Raw genomic sequence first — 16,210 nt, forward strand, 5'->3', positions numbered from 1 at the left:
TGCTTTTTAAAATATTCTATTAAACTTTCCTCTAAGCAAATGTTTGTTCCTTGGACTCTGATATTCTGGGTTCTCCATCATCAGTGAATGGTGAGAAAGGACACTTTCGTTTCTCATTATGCAACTTCTGCTTTCATGATTTGTATGTTAATGTTTTACATTGCCATTTAGGGAGCTGGAAAAGTCAGAACTACTTTGGTCAGAAATTACTTTTAGTTATTTGAATAACTATATCTTCGGGTTCTTTCCCTCAATGATATTTTGATTAAAAGGAAAGGAAAGTTTGATTGTGATCTTTATAGTGCTTTAAAAAGGGTGACAGAAACATCTCTGGCCACAACACTAATACTATTAAGTAAAAATATGTTACTTATAAAATAATTTAAATAATGATCAGTGGTCACTGTTCCTACTATCTCCAATAATTTAATAAAATCACCATTTAACATGTAGGTAGGAAGATAGGAAGTTAGGTAGGTAGATTGAGATGTTGAAATGCATATATTAAGTGCTTACTTATGTACCAGTACAAGGTTAAGCACAAAATACAAATACAATCAAGCAAGATAGCCCTTACTCTTATTGAGCTTATATTGTAAAAGTGGGTGGTAAGCAGTGGTGATAGGACAGATAAAGAGAAGGAGATGAGTCCAGAAATAGTCCATTTGAGAATGGGATGAAGCATTGGAGTACTTTTTAAAATAGGTGGAAGAACTGAGGGATAAGTATGTTTAATATGTGGTTAGACAATGTACATTTATTGGTAGGAGATAAGGATGAATTGTTCTCTATTTTTTTTATGCTGCACTGTATTTCCAAATCTACAGTGACCAAATGACTTGCATTAGACAGGACTAAAATTAACTTCTTGTCTTCTCTGGCATTCTAGCTCCACATAAGCCCTGGGTTGACAATACTGGAATGTGTTCTGTTGTTCTTATTTCCTTCCTTTCTTTTCCCCTCCATTTCCCTCCTTCTCCCTTTCCTCTTTTTTTTTCAACTTTGTGACCTCCCTATATAAAAACTTTAGGAATCTGAATCCTAAACCTTTAGGAACATTTCCAACAGTTTAATCAACCAGGCAAATGTTTCTTTCTTTTTGATTCCTTCCTAATCCATATCTCTAAATTGTTTCAGATTCTACAGAAGTTCCTTTAAGTACTCATTGGCATTTCCAATACTCATTTCAGTCCTAATCTTAATATGACTCCTTATAGTGGGCAATCGGAAAATGTGGGAGATTAAAGAACTGAAACTTCTTATGGTTAAGTGATTACTATACTACAGAATGAATACAGTAAATATAATCTTAAACAGAACAATTTTTAAAAAATGATTATTTTTTTACCAGTAATCCTATTACTCAGTCATAGGATTGTAGACATTTATAGGATCTTCTTCTGTGTTTTGTCTTTTAAAGAGCTCCATTTTAGGTGGACAAGAAAGTGCTTCCATTTTTATATTAAACTAGTAGACATTTTTTAAAGGAAAGATTTTTACTGAAAATGAATAGTAAAAATAATAGGTAAAAAGGGGAGAAAGTGTGATGATGAGGCATAGACTTAGGAAACATTCATGGCCAAAGCAACTCACAACTCTGGAATTTTGGGGCTTTAATGATTTTTCTTTTTTTTTTCTTTCTTTTTCCCAGAAAGTTCTGAAGTTTATTTAGAATAAGGCATCATTGTCAGTGAAGATCAAGTCACTCTTCCACTGATTTCTCTTGGAGTTTGAAATCTTGTCTGGATAGTGGGTGAGGTGTTTCAGCTCCTCCACTAGCTCCTGGCTAGATCTGGCTGTTAATAGATGAAGTCAGGCAGGTGGTTCTGATGCTGGACCATGAGGGTTGACTTTGATTGATGACCTCTTCACAAGACACAGTATCCTAGCAGGATAATGTGATCTGCTGTGTTCCCTGGGCTTGTTCTTCAGTGGGCAGGGATAGTCTTTACCATCTGCAGACTCTGACTTGGCCAGGCATACAATATTCTTTGCAGCTAGAATATTTAGAATGTTCTTTTCAGCAAGACCTGTGTCCCTGAGTCTAGGGTGGGCTACAACTCAGCATTGGCTCTGAGCTTTGTGAGCTCCAGTTAGGAGGTGAAAAAGGTCTAGACTCTCCTAATAAATATTGTTTCTTGGGCCCAGAGGAAGCTTGTTTGAGTGAGGTATTCCACCTTTACTTCTGATAATTGTCCTATTCACTTTCCAGATTCATATTGGATCTTTTTTCCCCCCCAAGGTTATGGGGTTAAGTCGCTTGCCCAAGGCCACACAGCTAGGTAATTATTAAGTGTCTGAGGCTGGATTTGAACTCAGGTACTCCTGACTCCAGGGCTGGTGTTCTATCCACTGCGCCACCTAGCGGCTCCTAGACTACAATGTTATCTTGCCAAGGTGATAGTTTCCCATTAGTACATGTCTACTTTTTGAGCCAAATGACTCAGGGTCTGAGATCAAACCTTGTTGCAAGTCAGACTCCCTTGCCCATCTGTATAACTGAGAAAAATGGAGTATAAACCCTCCCATTATTTCCCTTTAACATTTGTCCCCCTTCCAGGGCTGGCATTCCTGTGGTGGGGCAGTATATTACCCTTTGAAAACAATTCCCTTTCCTTTTGCCCTGCAAAATAAGTGACTGGGGACAAAGGTATGGAGGCAGTTGATATCGTAGGGACTACTTTCACTGTTTCTACTGGAATTTTTATATGTAGTTGAGCTATTCAGGCTTCATACCCTTGCTAAGGTGTGGAGTTCTGCCTTTATTTATGAAAACATATCCTTTTTTACCATTCAATAATTCCATCTTTTGCCTTTTCCAACCTTTTGTTTTACTAAAGTCCAAGGAGGTAGAGAACAACCATTATATCCATATCATCTTAATTTCCCAGGTTACCTTCCTCTTTCCCTACTTAGAGAGTTATCCTTTATCTCACTTATCTTTTCTGCCCCTTTGAAATTATAGGTCTAATAGAAATATTTTTGGTTTTCAACCATTTATACTAATTTAGATTATTAGACAATTCCTTAAAATAGGATTTCCTGCTTCCCCTAAGATATTTCTTTCTTTGGGGAAAGGGTGAGACAGATGGAATGTAATGGAGGGAGAAAGTCCAAAGTTGTTATTCTTTTCCTTGACATTATTATGAATGCTGACAATATTGGGGAATGAAGTAGAACTGCCATCTGCTTTGAAATTGCACCTTGAATGTAGATACATAAATCTTTCAGGTAAACTGGGAAAATGTAAAATAACAAAGCACTTTACAAATTCAGTTTGCAAACTTTTTTAAGAGAAAAGAATGATGTGTAATGTGTTCATTCTAAGTTTCATGTAAGTAAAATGCTTTTTTCAAAATTAGTTTAACATTAAGCAATTAATATAAAATTAGAGAATTTGGAAATGGAAAGATTCTGGTAGATCTTTTAGTCCGAACATCTTCACTGAAAAAGAAATATGAGTAAGTTGAGTTCTAAAAAAATAAATAATTTTTATCAAGGTTGATTATTACCAAGGTTATATAGTAATTAAGTAGTATACAGAAAGTAACAAATTTGGGATACAAACCCACATCCACTGACTAAAAATTGAATGTACTTTTCATTATATCAAAGTTCACTGTGCCTTAATCATTTTTTGCCTTTATGTTTTCCTCCCTCAGTTTTACATGTGACAATATTTAAGAAATTATGTATCATACCGTGGGTGTTTTGTTTCTATTATTGACCCACATGTGCTCCTCATTTTTATATTATCAGAGATATAATGAACTTCTTCAATTGAACTTGATCCCACAGGTGTTTGGGATTAGAAAAGCTCTATTTGTTTTAGGAGGTTGTAGTAGGGGTGGGTGGGTGTTGTGGGGAATTGAAAACATAGGGAATAAAACCAGAAGAAGGAAAATATAATGAGAATGGGAGGTTGTTTCTCTAGAACCTGTTTGAAGTTTGCCAACAGCAAGGATTTCCTTTTTTTTTTTCAGTCTCCAAGCTCCCATCCACTTATACCACAAGGAGGTCTCATAAGATAAGCAAATGAATATCATACTAATAGGCAAGATCAGGTTTCCATAAACAAGTGGACATATAAGCATAAAAATAATTTTTAACCGATTCTTAAACTAAAGGAGCCCTCAAGTTCAGGCAAGATCATTCTGGGGTTTGCTGGTTATGTTTGTATTCTTCATAATTAGAGCTGATCCTCATATCTTCTCCTTAGAATGGGAACTCTTATTATGAGCACTGATTCTGAGTTTATAGCCTTACAAATAGCTATCACTGAATCCTACCTCATATCTATGGGATACGCTGTTAAAATCTTACAAATATTATGTCCTATAAATGACACTTTTGAGAAAGAAATTCAGAGACACCAGGAGCTTGTGCTTATTAATTTGAATGTATTATACCTGAAAGGGCATTGAAAGCTTAGAAGTAACTGGTGGCAGGAGAAGAAAGGCACTACACAGATAATCAAATTAATTCTACCTGAGACCCCCCCCCCCAAAAAAATGTTTCTAATGATTCTTAATTGTCAAATCTTACAGTCTTTTCTCAATCCTCATTCTTCTTGGTCTTTAGGGAGGCCTATTACCCTATTCTTGATATTTTTTTTCCACTCTATTTTCATGATACTATTCTCCTATTTCTCTTCCTATCTACCTACTCCTTTTGTTTCCTTTACTGGATCTTGTTCCTGTCTATCCAGTTGTCCCTGAAAACTATTTTTCCTTTTTCTTCTATACTGTTTCACTTAGTGATCTTATCAGCTTTCATGCATTCAAGCATCATCTTTATGCTCATTATTCTCAAATTTGCTTTTCCTGATCTCTCTGCTGAACTCATTTTACTTCTCCAACTGCTTCTTTTTTTTAAAGGTTTTTTTCAAGGCAAATACATTTAAGTGGCTTGCCCAAGGCCACACAGCTAGGTAATTATTAAGTGTCTGAGGCCAGATTTGAACTCAGGTACTCCTGACTCCAGGGCAGGTGCTCTATCCACTGTGCCACCTAGCTGCCCCCCACCCCCAACTGTTTCATGAACATCTCAAACTGGATGTCCCATAAACATCATAAACTCAGTGTGTCCTAAACTGAACTCATCTTTTCTATGGAGAGATATATAGTCAATGATAATAGTTAAATGTATTCAGTCCTGTATATATGGTTGTATTCAAAGGGTACTATGGGTCACTGTGGCACCTGAGAGATCTGTTCCTGGCCCTAAGCTATTTAACATTTATGTCAATGATGTGGATAAAGTAGTTACATTTCATTAAATTTGCAGCTGCTACAACCCTAGGAAAAATGGGGAGTATGCTAGATGATTTTTGATTCTGACAAGCTGAAGCATTGGGTTGAATCTAATTGAATGCAATTCAAGAGTAACTCTTGCGCTTCAATACAAAAAAAGCCTCTGTTCACAAGTGTAAGATGGGGGAGGTATGAATAGACAATAGTTGTTCTAAAAAAAGATCTGTGGGTTGTGTTGGATTGCAGGCTTAGTGTGATTCAGCAGTGTAATGCAGTCAAAAAACTAATGCAATATTGGGTTACATCAAGAGAGGCAAAGCATCTAGGAATAGGGTGATAATTCTACTCTACTCTATCCTCTTCAGACTTTATATGGATTTTGTGTTCAGTTCTAGGCACCACAATTTAAAGGCAATAATAATTTGGAGAGTGTTGAGAGGAGGAAAATGAGGGCGCTGAAAAGTCTTCAGTCTATGATGTGAGAATCAGTTGAAGGCATTGAGAATCTTTGAGTTAGAGAAAAAAAAGTATGATAGCTTTTTAAAGAATTTAAAAGACTCTCCTAAGGAAGGGAGATTAGATTTATTTTGTTTTGTCTACAGAGGGTAGAACCTGGAGCATTGAATAGAAATTACAAAGAGATAAATTTAGGCTTGATAACAGGAAAAAATACCCAATAATAAGAGCTGCCAAAAGCAAAATGACTTGTCTTGAAGAGCAGTATGTTCCCCTCTCCTTGGAGATCTTCCAGGAGAGGCTGGCCATCTACATGTTGGGTATTTCATGGTTGGAATACCTTACATGTGTCAGTTGAAGTATATTGCTCTGGAGACTTCTACCAGCTTAGGTTTTGTGATGCTGTTGTAGTCAGTATGTCTTGGGCTCACTTCCAGATCCAATCAGGATCATCTTTCCCTTCTTTCCATTCCAGGTTCTAGGGATATTCTAAACATTTAGAGTGTCCCTATTGTAATGCTATCAGTTTGAGTCCCCATTTCATTTGTGTCTCCCCCACAGTTAGCCAATCAGTGAGTGATTTCCCAGTTCCATTAATTTTTATAAAGGAATATTTACTTCAAAGATATAAAAAGAACAAAAATATAAACTTTCCCTGGAACTAGTTACAGAATTCTATATATGCTCTAAAATCTTTCCAAGACTTTTCCTTTACACATCATTACAACTCTTTTAGAAGCAATCTCTTGGGATTTTTTATGTGGAGAAATGCATCAACTACACAAGCTGATGTAGTCAAGCACATACTTGTGATTGTATAGATTGGATTTATTGGTTAGTCCCTCATCAATTCCTGTTAAAGTTTCCCCCTTTTTTTAAAAAAATGTTGTTTAAGGGTTTATCTTGAACATGTTGTCCTTATTTCCAATGCAGATCACTCCTTTAGGGTCCCAAGGAGACATTGTCCTTTCATTTTCTCCTCAGGACCAGACAGGAAAGAGGCTCACACCCATTAGTCTAAGGCTGCTTCCCATGTACAGGCAAAAATCACAATTGTCCCCAGATTAAACAAAGAACATTTCAGAAAATTTACCAAAGATTATTGCTTGTTTAGCACTCAACAAGTACCTTTCTTAGTGCTTAAAATGACTTTCTTAACCCAAATACAATAAAGGAAAGGAAAAAGACAAAAAAAAAATTAGCTTCTTGTATGGAAGTAAAACTGGACCCAACACTGCTTCCCAAACCATTTGGAAAAAAATCAATTTTCTGACCTGGTTAACTGAAAGGCACCCCACTCCCCCAACACACACACACACACACACACACACACACACACACACACACAAACACACAGCCCCCTTAAGGTGAAAAACTCATTGTCCTTGGTGAAAATTCTCCCTTAGTAATAAGGGTTCCAGACAAATATTTCTAAGTTCCCCTTCATACTCAGGACACATTCAATTTTCTGTAGGGATCCCTAAGTCATAGACAATTTTTTTCTTAGAGGACCAGAAAGATTTCTCTGGTTCTTTTTCTCAAGGGCATTCCAGATATTCCCAAATGCATCTCTGCCATTGCAAGGACAACTATTGGAATTCCAAATGAACCTAATAACAGGACAAATAGACTTAGTAATTAAACACAAGTAATTAAATAAGTAATTAAAATTGATAGTTCCATATCCAACCATAACCCCACTCCTTACATTGTAAATCCACCAGTAATAGAGATGACTCTACTACCATCTCCCTTTATAGAATGTGATACCAGTAAGTATCCTATGTCAGTTTAATCATTGATTTCAATTCAATTCTCCCATATGTTTATAAGGGTTGTTCCTGAACTTGACTAATTAAAAAACTGGAATTAAGGGAATTGTACTAGATGACCTTAAAGGTTGCTTCCACAGCACAAAATCTATGATCCTAATTAACTTCTGAATTAATCAAGAGCTGAATGAATGAGAAATGCAAATTAAGAATTTTGTTTGTTTTTGTGGGAGAGATTTTCTGTGAACAAAGGGAATTCTAGAGTATCTTGGCATTGAAGACAAAAGAAGACATCTTTCCCTTCCCTTTGTATTACATTCTCTAAAACAGTAGCCTTTATTCTAGTGTCAAAATACTAAGTTACCAAATACTAGAGGATAGACAAAAATACTTAAATTTCTTGGCATGAATTTATTATCAGTACCTGTTTTGGGGGCTTGTTTCCAAAAGGAAATGGATATTATTGCATCCTTTATAGGCATTCCCCTTGACCCTACCCTCACCCCCGCCATGGCTTATGACTTTTAAAGACCAATCAGACATGTGCAATAGAAGGAAGTATGACCTTTCTTTGAATGATATTTTCTTCTGCATTTTGAACTTTCATTTACAGCCTACACAGGAAAACTATGAACACTAAAAAACCCTTTATGATGCAAACAAAAATTCCACCTACCCCCGCATCTTGAATGTTATATTTCCTGAGCAATGAACTATTTCTTCAAATTGTATCAGTAGCTTCAAAGTTTTAAAACTCCAAACTTGGCTCTCTTGTTTGATATGGCTGATTATGAATTCCATTATGTTCACATGTTAGCCCAGGACTACTTGAATCATGTTCAACAGATGCCACAACTGGGATCATGTCTAAATAAGACATCTCAAATACTACAAAAGGTTGCTTTCTCTGTCCAAGAAGAAGTTGAAAAGGATATGGAAACATGCTTGGGCACTTTGGACATAGCTTCTGTAGATTCTGCCAGAAAAATTTTCAATAGTGTTATGGAAAAGGAATTTGAAGATGGCATCATTAACTGGGGACGAATTGTCACCATATTTGCTTTTGGGGGAATTCTCATCAAGAAGCTTCTGAGACATAGAGTTCCATTGACTATGGACACTCAAGAAGAAATTTCTCATTTTATTGCTGAGTTCATAATGAACAACATAGCTGAGTGGATAAGACAAAATGGAGGATGGGTATGTTTTACAGAAATATTTCTCAAAACTCTTAATTGGTATGACATTTTCCTTATTAATAGTTTAATCTTCTTAATGATTCTATCAGTTTAACACAGTTTTTCCTAAATGGTCTATTTTATGTCTAGATCTTGATTAAAACTTTCTGATAGTTTCATAGAATCACATTATTGTAGTACTGGAAGGGTATCAGCAAACACTAGATATATTTTATTTATAATAATATAAAAAACAAGACTAATGCTTCAGTGACCAAAAAGGTAGTTGACTATCATAATCACCCTGAGAATTAACTACTAATTCTTATTATATAGTGCAGGGGATAGGAAGGGCAAAGAGAGAATACCCAAGGGATGTTGGAGTAGCTCAGGAATCCAATGAAGAGACCGTGGATATCATAAAGCCCAGGAAGAAAGTAGGCAGAAGCAGATACCTAGATAAAAACTTGGATGAAATTTGAAGAGCCTGGCTTGAAGAGATAAAGTGGAAAGTTAGCAGCCAAATAACCTCTCCCCACTCCACCTCCTCTTTTGGCTTCATATAATGAGCTGGATTTATTAGTTAGTACTCAACTGCTATAATAACTCTGGAGCTTTTATAAAATGATTAGTCAATTTGATTCTCAAACTCCCTGAAATCATGTATTAGAGAAGTCCTCCATTTTCACACAAGGGAGGTAAGTGGGGGAAAAAACAAGGGAAAATGTATCACTGCTAGCCTGGTTTTTCCCCCTTCCCTCTCTCATTTACCCTGGCATCAGAGAATAGGTCAATTTAAAGTTATACTTCAGAATACTTACTATAGTGATCATTAAAGTTATTCTATTTTCTGAGCTTGTTTAATTCCCACTAAGAGACTACAGCTTAATTATATTTTAGTTCCATAGAGGTTATAACAAAATATATATATATATATATATATATATATATATATATATATATATTTGAAAGGCTACTTAAAATTTGATGGGTAGGGAAATAGGCATGTTGATCAAAATAGGATAAATCCCTCTACATCAAATGGAATAATTTTTTCTTCATTATTCTTTTTTCCTTTACTACATTTACTTCTCTGCCTATTCTTTATTATCCCCCCCCATTCCCGTTGTCATATGGAATTACTGAAATTGAATGAGATTTTACAGGATCACATGGTTGGTACTCTTTTTCACTGGGGCTAAAAAGAAAAGGCATAGAACAATGTTTTCTTAAATATCAAGGGAATTCTTTTTGTAAAAATATCCATACCAAGAGAATGAAAATCTTCCCTGTCAGTCTCCCCTTTGTGTTTCATATGACTTTCTTAGAGATGATATATCTCTGTTTTTTCTCTTAGTGATAGAATAATACAGGGTTAGTAGAATTTTACTTTTACTTCTTTTTTTCTTACTTCTCTAAATCACCCTCCTATCCTTTTTAAGAATGAAAATACTAGTAGACTGAAGAACTGCAGTGAAACTAAAAGAGAGTTCTTTACAAAGCCAAAAATAGACAAGGAGTGTAATCTTCATAGTAAAATGAGCCATCAAAAAAAACCTAAAGAAAAAATTAACTTTCATGTTTCTTTCTCTGTAAATGATGGCAAATATTCAGCTGAGTGGAAACACATGAGCACTGACTACAGTTTGTTTTCTTCTGTATAGTGACATCATTTAAGTTGTAAGACTTAACGTTGAATGTTGTAGTTGCATTACTCATCAGACCTTTGTGTAAAACAGAAACTGAACATTTTAAAATATGACCTTTAAGTTCTTCTGAATTTTAACATACTGTTTTAAAATTGTTTTGTTAAGAAATGATAGCATAGTCCCAAGCAAGGAGCTTTTGTTTAAAAAAATTTCCTATAGATCCATTTAAGTGATTTCTACAAATCTCTCAGTGAGGCTATTTAGAAACAGGAATAGTTACTGAGAATACTTTTGGGTTCTAGGCCCAACTCTTTTTTTTTTTTTTTTTTTTTTTTAGGTTTTTGCAAGGCAGTGGGGTTAAGTGGCTCCCCCAAGGCCACACAGCTAGGTAATTATTGAGTGTCTGAGGTTGGATTTGAATTCAGGTACTCCTGACTCCTGACTCCAGAGCTGGTGCTCTATCCACTGATCCACCTAGCCATCCCAGCCCAACTCTTTTTAAAGCACCTACAGTTTTATTTACTTTGAATAGTAGCTAAAGTATTTTACTTCAAGCTCTGAATTAGTCTAAGGTCCATAAAGTCAAATTGAGCCAATTACCATTACTACCATATATGCATATATAATATATATGAACATTGAAATTAATAACAATAATAATAGCCATTATTTTAGAAGCTAAATTTTTGTGTTTTAAAGAGATGATAGCAAGAGACAATTTCATTATATTAGTAGCTGACATTGATATCAGCTTTGATTTTTCTTTTCATTTACTTTGCAAACAGAGATAAAAAGACTATTTATATATATAATAAAAAATTTATCATTTTACCAAATTAAAATCTCTATTAATTGCCACTTTACTAATAAGAGAACAAATATTCATAAAAGCAACTTGAAAATACTGCAGAATTCTAAAATGCTTGTGAATCATTTTTAAAATATTCAATTATGTTCATTTTCTTAAATTTTATTTCCTTAAAATTATTGTTCAAAAATATACTATTGTGCTTGATATGGAAATCTGAGATGTGCTCTGATGACGGGTATATAGATATAGGACATAGAAGGTCCCTGTTCCAGTCCTGTTCCCCTTCTGTATGACCTTAGACACATCATTGAATCTTTCTAGGCTGTAGTTTACTCATATATAAAATTTGCATGTGGGGGCCAGCTAGGTGGGTAGAGCACCGGGCTTAGAGTCAGGAGGACCTGAGTTCAAAGATGACCTTAGACATTTAATAATTGCTTAGCTGTGTGACCTTGGGCAAATCACTTAACCCCATTTTTCCTTAAATAAATTTTAAAAAAACAACAAAAAATAAATAAAATAAAATTAGCATGTTGATCTAAGATCCTTAAAATTAATTAATCATTTAATCAATCAGCAAGCATTTGTAGTAGGTGCTAGGAATATAGAGAAAGTGATAAAACAATCCTTGAACTAGAACTTGTGATCTATGAAATTTTTTTAAAAAGGTATATTTCAGTATAATTGATTTCCTTTGTAATTCTAACTATTTTATTTTGTGTCTAAAATATTACTCTTAGAAAGGTTCCAGAGCCTTCCAGATTGTTGTTATATGAAAAGAGGATAAGGGGGGGGAGGTATGATAATGAAATAGCAGGGTAGATAGCAAGAAGGATAAATGGACTAGGCCCTGGTGTTAGGTTAGATGGCTGGATGAGATTAAACACAGTATCTGAATAGATTTAGAGGGTTTGAAGTGAAGACTGATTCATTTCCTCTCCTATTTGAGTAGCTCCATTTTCTGGTAAATTCCAATGCTGCATAATCCCACCAGGGTTAGGGGACAAGGAAGTTCAGATTTGGAGGGTTGCTGTTCTTGGTGGAGAGAAATAGGCAATGGCAAAGAAGAACTCTATTCACCTAATGTTAAGGTGGACCCAAGGTAATGTCCTCTAGCAGTTGCAAAAGAGATTGGGTCAGTTATTTGCTATTTATCTGTTTATGATAGTTTTAATGTTTTACAACATTAACTTAGTCCTCATTTGTCTTGGAAATGATTTAAAACAAAGAATTCCTTTTTTTTTTTTTTTAAACAGGAAAATGGCTTCGTAAAGAACTTTGAACCTAATGTGGTGTGGCCAAACTTCACAGATATTTCAACAAAGATCTGGAGAATATTTTCCTTTCTGAAGTAATTCTTTTTGACTGAAAAGAATTAATCTGTATTGGGATTCCTCCCTGTTCTAAAACACTGGTTAACATAAGTACTCTAGTCAAGATTTACTCCTTTAAAGCAGCTAACTTTGTGGACAAAACCAGCCCTTTAAGGAATCTATGAAAAATTTTCAGAAGTCAGCATTTTTTTTTAAAGGTTTTTGCAAGGCATTGGGGTTAAGTGGCTTGCCCAGGTAATTATTAAATATCTGAGGCCAGATTCGAACTTAGATACTCCTGACTCCAGGGCCGGTGCTCTATCCACTTTGCCCTCCAGCCACCCCCAAAAGTCAACATTTTTAAAAGTAAATAAACTATGAATATATTTCTGTAAATTTGGATTCAACCTATTTTGCTTGTCCCTGAGTTAGGGACATAGTAAAATATAAGGTCTGTTATCTCATCACTTCAATATGTTCAATTGACAGAAACACATCAAGATTCAGACATCATTATCAATGGACATTTATTGATAGGCTACTTTATTGATATACTCTGGTACTATGTTACAATCTTCCTTGAAGATAGAGCTTATGTCATTTACAAATATTTTCAATGACTGTCTAAGGATTACCAAATAAAGTTCAACTCTTCTCCACAGAATTTGATATCCTACACAGTTTGGTATCACTCTCTCTTTCTAGTCTTAGCTCATAATACTCCTCTCTATGTTATTTATTCTATGATTTAGTCAAACTAGACTCCCACCACCCCACTTCCAATATGCTTTTCTACTTTTTTAGAGGCATCTAGGTGATAGAGTGGTATAATCCTGGGTTTAAAGTCAGGAAGACCTGGGTTCAGATTTGGCATCAGATTCTTACTGGCAGAGTGAATCTGGGCAACTCAATTGGTCTCTGCCTACCTTAGTTTCCTCAACTATAAAATGGAGATGATAACAGCACCTCCTTTCCAAGATTGTCATGAGGATCAAATATATGCAAAATATACTTCTTTCCTTCCTTCTTTTTTTACCTTCCATGTCTTTGCTCCTGATGTTTTCTTTCTTTTGTTAAATTGCTAGTTTTCTTTTAAAAGCCAGTTCAAACACCAATCCCATCAGGAAGCATTTCCTAATCTTCCCAGTATTAACAACTTATGATCTCTCAGATCATATAATATAAATATATAAATACAACACTTGATACTTACCTGATATATTCATTATATCAAATTTATATACTCATCCTATGTTACAATCTTACCATATACACTGAATTAATTTTATTGATCACTTGCTATATGCCCCTCTTTATGAACAAGCAGTTGGCTTGATGATAGGAAGGAGGAGGGGATCAAGGTAGGCCATATAATCTTGCTTGACTATTAATTCAGGGCAGCTCCTTGATCTTCGCTACTATTGTGAGACGTGGAGTATTCCTTTTCTCTAGAAAAGCCAAAATAAACTTACTTTTTTTTGTTCAGAGGAGTCTCTATAGTTTTTTTTAAGTGGATTTTTATCCCACACAAGGACCATACCCTAAACTCAATAGGTGCTTAGTAAATTTTTAAGTTGAATTGAGAAGCCTTTCATTTTACCTTAGAAACTCTGGGTTTGCACATGAATACTTCAAAAGATCAATAATTTTATTGTGAGTTTCTGACCCTCTTTACTTTGGTAGACAGTTTTATAAGTTTTTGTGGCTAAAAATATCCCCTAGTGGTCAGTCTTCTGGTGACTAGTTTCCTTGAATTTAGTGAGGCTGGTTCTGATAAAACAGGCTTCATACTTTTTTTTTTTTTAAGTTTTTGCAAGGTAAATGGGGTTAAGTGGCTTGCCCAAGGCCACACAGCTAGGTAATTATTATTAAGTGTCTGAGGCTGGATTTGAACCCAGGTACTCCTGACTCCAAGGCCAGTGCTCTATATCCACTGTACCACCTAGCTGCCCCAATACTAATTCTTTAAAGGTAAGCCTGTAATTCCATAGATTCTACTTCACTGGAACTTGGGAGATTAATTTCTTATTCTTTTTAGAAGAAAATCATAGAGTGGGGAAGTTAGAAGCTATTTTAGGTCTAGGGACAGCTAGATAGGGCAGTGGATAAACGCTTAGCCTTGGAGTCAGAAGGACAGGAGTTCGAATTCAGCCTCAGACATTTAGTTTTCACTCTTGTGTGACCTTGGGCAAGTCACTTAATATATTTAAAAACCAAGACAATATGTCCAAGGCCCTTCTCAACCATTTCTTACATAATCATTTAGCAGCTTGTTCCACTGTTGGATAGCCTACATGTTAGCAAAGTTTTCTCCTTATTTGAACTGCAATGTACTTCCTTGAAGCTTCAACTCATTAATCCAACTTTTGCCATCTGGTTAAAACAGATGAAGTCTATTTTCTTATTTTCAAATTATGAAGTGTACTGAGTGCTAAACTAAGGAGTCAAGAAGAATTAGATTCAACAAAGTCTGCCTCCAACACTCATTAGCTGCATGACCTTGAACTGATTATTCACCCTCTGAATTTTTGTTTTCTCATTTGTAAAATGGGGATAATTATACCTTATAGTAGGTACCTCACAGGATGTTTATGGAAATCAAATAAAATGTGTAAAGTACTTTGTAAATCTTAAAACGTATTTTATAAGTATCTATATAATATAATTAGCTGCATACAGATACCACATTTGAATTTCATTTTAAAAATTCTTATTGTCTTCTATGAACAAGACATTTTATATGTACTGAAGGTACATATAAAAACAAAACAAGATTTTATATTACATCTCCCTTTTCTTTACTTCTTTAGGTTAAACTTAAGTAATTCTTTTAACTATTCCTCATTTAACATAGATTCTAGATCATTCTCCATTGTGCTACTAGAACTCTGACATCTTGAAATCTTGTGGTGATCCTTGACTATCTCATTTTCCCCAAGGCCTAATGTTTCTGTCAAAAAGCATCTGAATCTATCCTACTACTTCCATTTTGCCTAACTTTATCAAGACTTAACTATTGCAGGGATCTTCTAATTTCTCTGCTTCTGGTCTTATACTCCATATTAATTCAATTTGACCAAATTTACTACATTCCTACTATCCATGTAACTTACTGGCTTCTAGGAATACAAAATCAAGAATCAATGTCACTACTGTCAAGAGCTTCTGTTAAACTGGGAGATACACCATATGCACAAACACATATAAGCAAAATTTGAGGAGGGAGAAAACATTATTAGGGCTCAAAAAAAGGTTCATGTAGTAAGTGGGCACCTGAGCTCAATCTTAGTAAAATTTTGAGAGGCAGAGCTAAGGCTGGAAGATTTTCCAGTCTGGGGTACATTCATGTGCACAATATGTATTTGCAGATGTGTGTGTATATGTGTGAATTTGGGAGCCGGGTCTATAGAAATATCTGAATCTACAGAAGCTGATGAGGATACTGCAGGAATAATGCAGAAAGAGAAGAAATCAAAGTACAGAGATTGTGGCAGAAAACCATACTGTGAGGGAGATAGATAAGGCAATGCCCCATTTTTATGTAGACATTTTATTTAAAGGGGAAGATAAAGGACATTTATATGAGAAAGAGAAAGAAGCAGCTTGTGGAGAAATATAAACTGTTTGGAGAGGACCTGGGAAATAACCTGGTTAAAAAAAACAGCCCCAAGGGGCGGCTAGGTGGCATAGTAGATAAAGCACCAACCTTGGAGTCAGGGGACCTGGGTTCAAATCCGGTCTCAGACACTTAATAACTACCTAGCTGTGTGGCCTTGGGC

The 16,210-nt window shown here is 35.2% G+C and overlaps 1 protein-coding gene across 2 annotated transcripts; it reads left to right on the forward strand.

Moving 5' to 3' along the window:
* Positions 1-8,120: 8,120 nt before the first annotated feature.
* BCL2A1 (BCL2 related protein A1) lies at positions 8,121-14,127 on the forward strand. 2 transcript variants are annotated; one of them, XM_074231918.1, is made up of 2 exons: positions 8,121-8,680; positions 12,375-14,127. In XM_074231918.1, the coding sequence occupies exons 1-2, from the start codon at positions 8,261-8,263 to the stop codon at positions 12,471-12,473; spliced, it is 519 nt and encodes a 172-aa protein (XP_074088019.1). In that variant the 5' UTR covers positions 8,121-8,260; the 3' UTR covers positions 12,474-14,127. The 2 variants fall into 2 exon arrangements, 1 of the variants encoding a protein (XP_074088019.1); XR_012477504.1 differs by lacking the exon at positions 8,121-8,680 and adding an exon at positions 9,245-9,356 and having other exon boundaries at positions 12,375-12,458.
* The last annotated feature ends 2,083 nt before the right edge of the window (positions 14,128-16,210 follow it).

Source organism: Macrotis lagotis, chromosome 4 (assembly GCF_037893015.1).
Source record: "Macrotis lagotis isolate mMagLag1 chromosome 4, bilby.v1.9.chrom.fasta, whole genome shotgun sequence".
Taxonomy (NCBI): domain Eukaryota; kingdom Metazoa; phylum Chordata; class Mammalia; order Peramelemorphia; family Peramelidae; genus Macrotis; species Macrotis lagotis.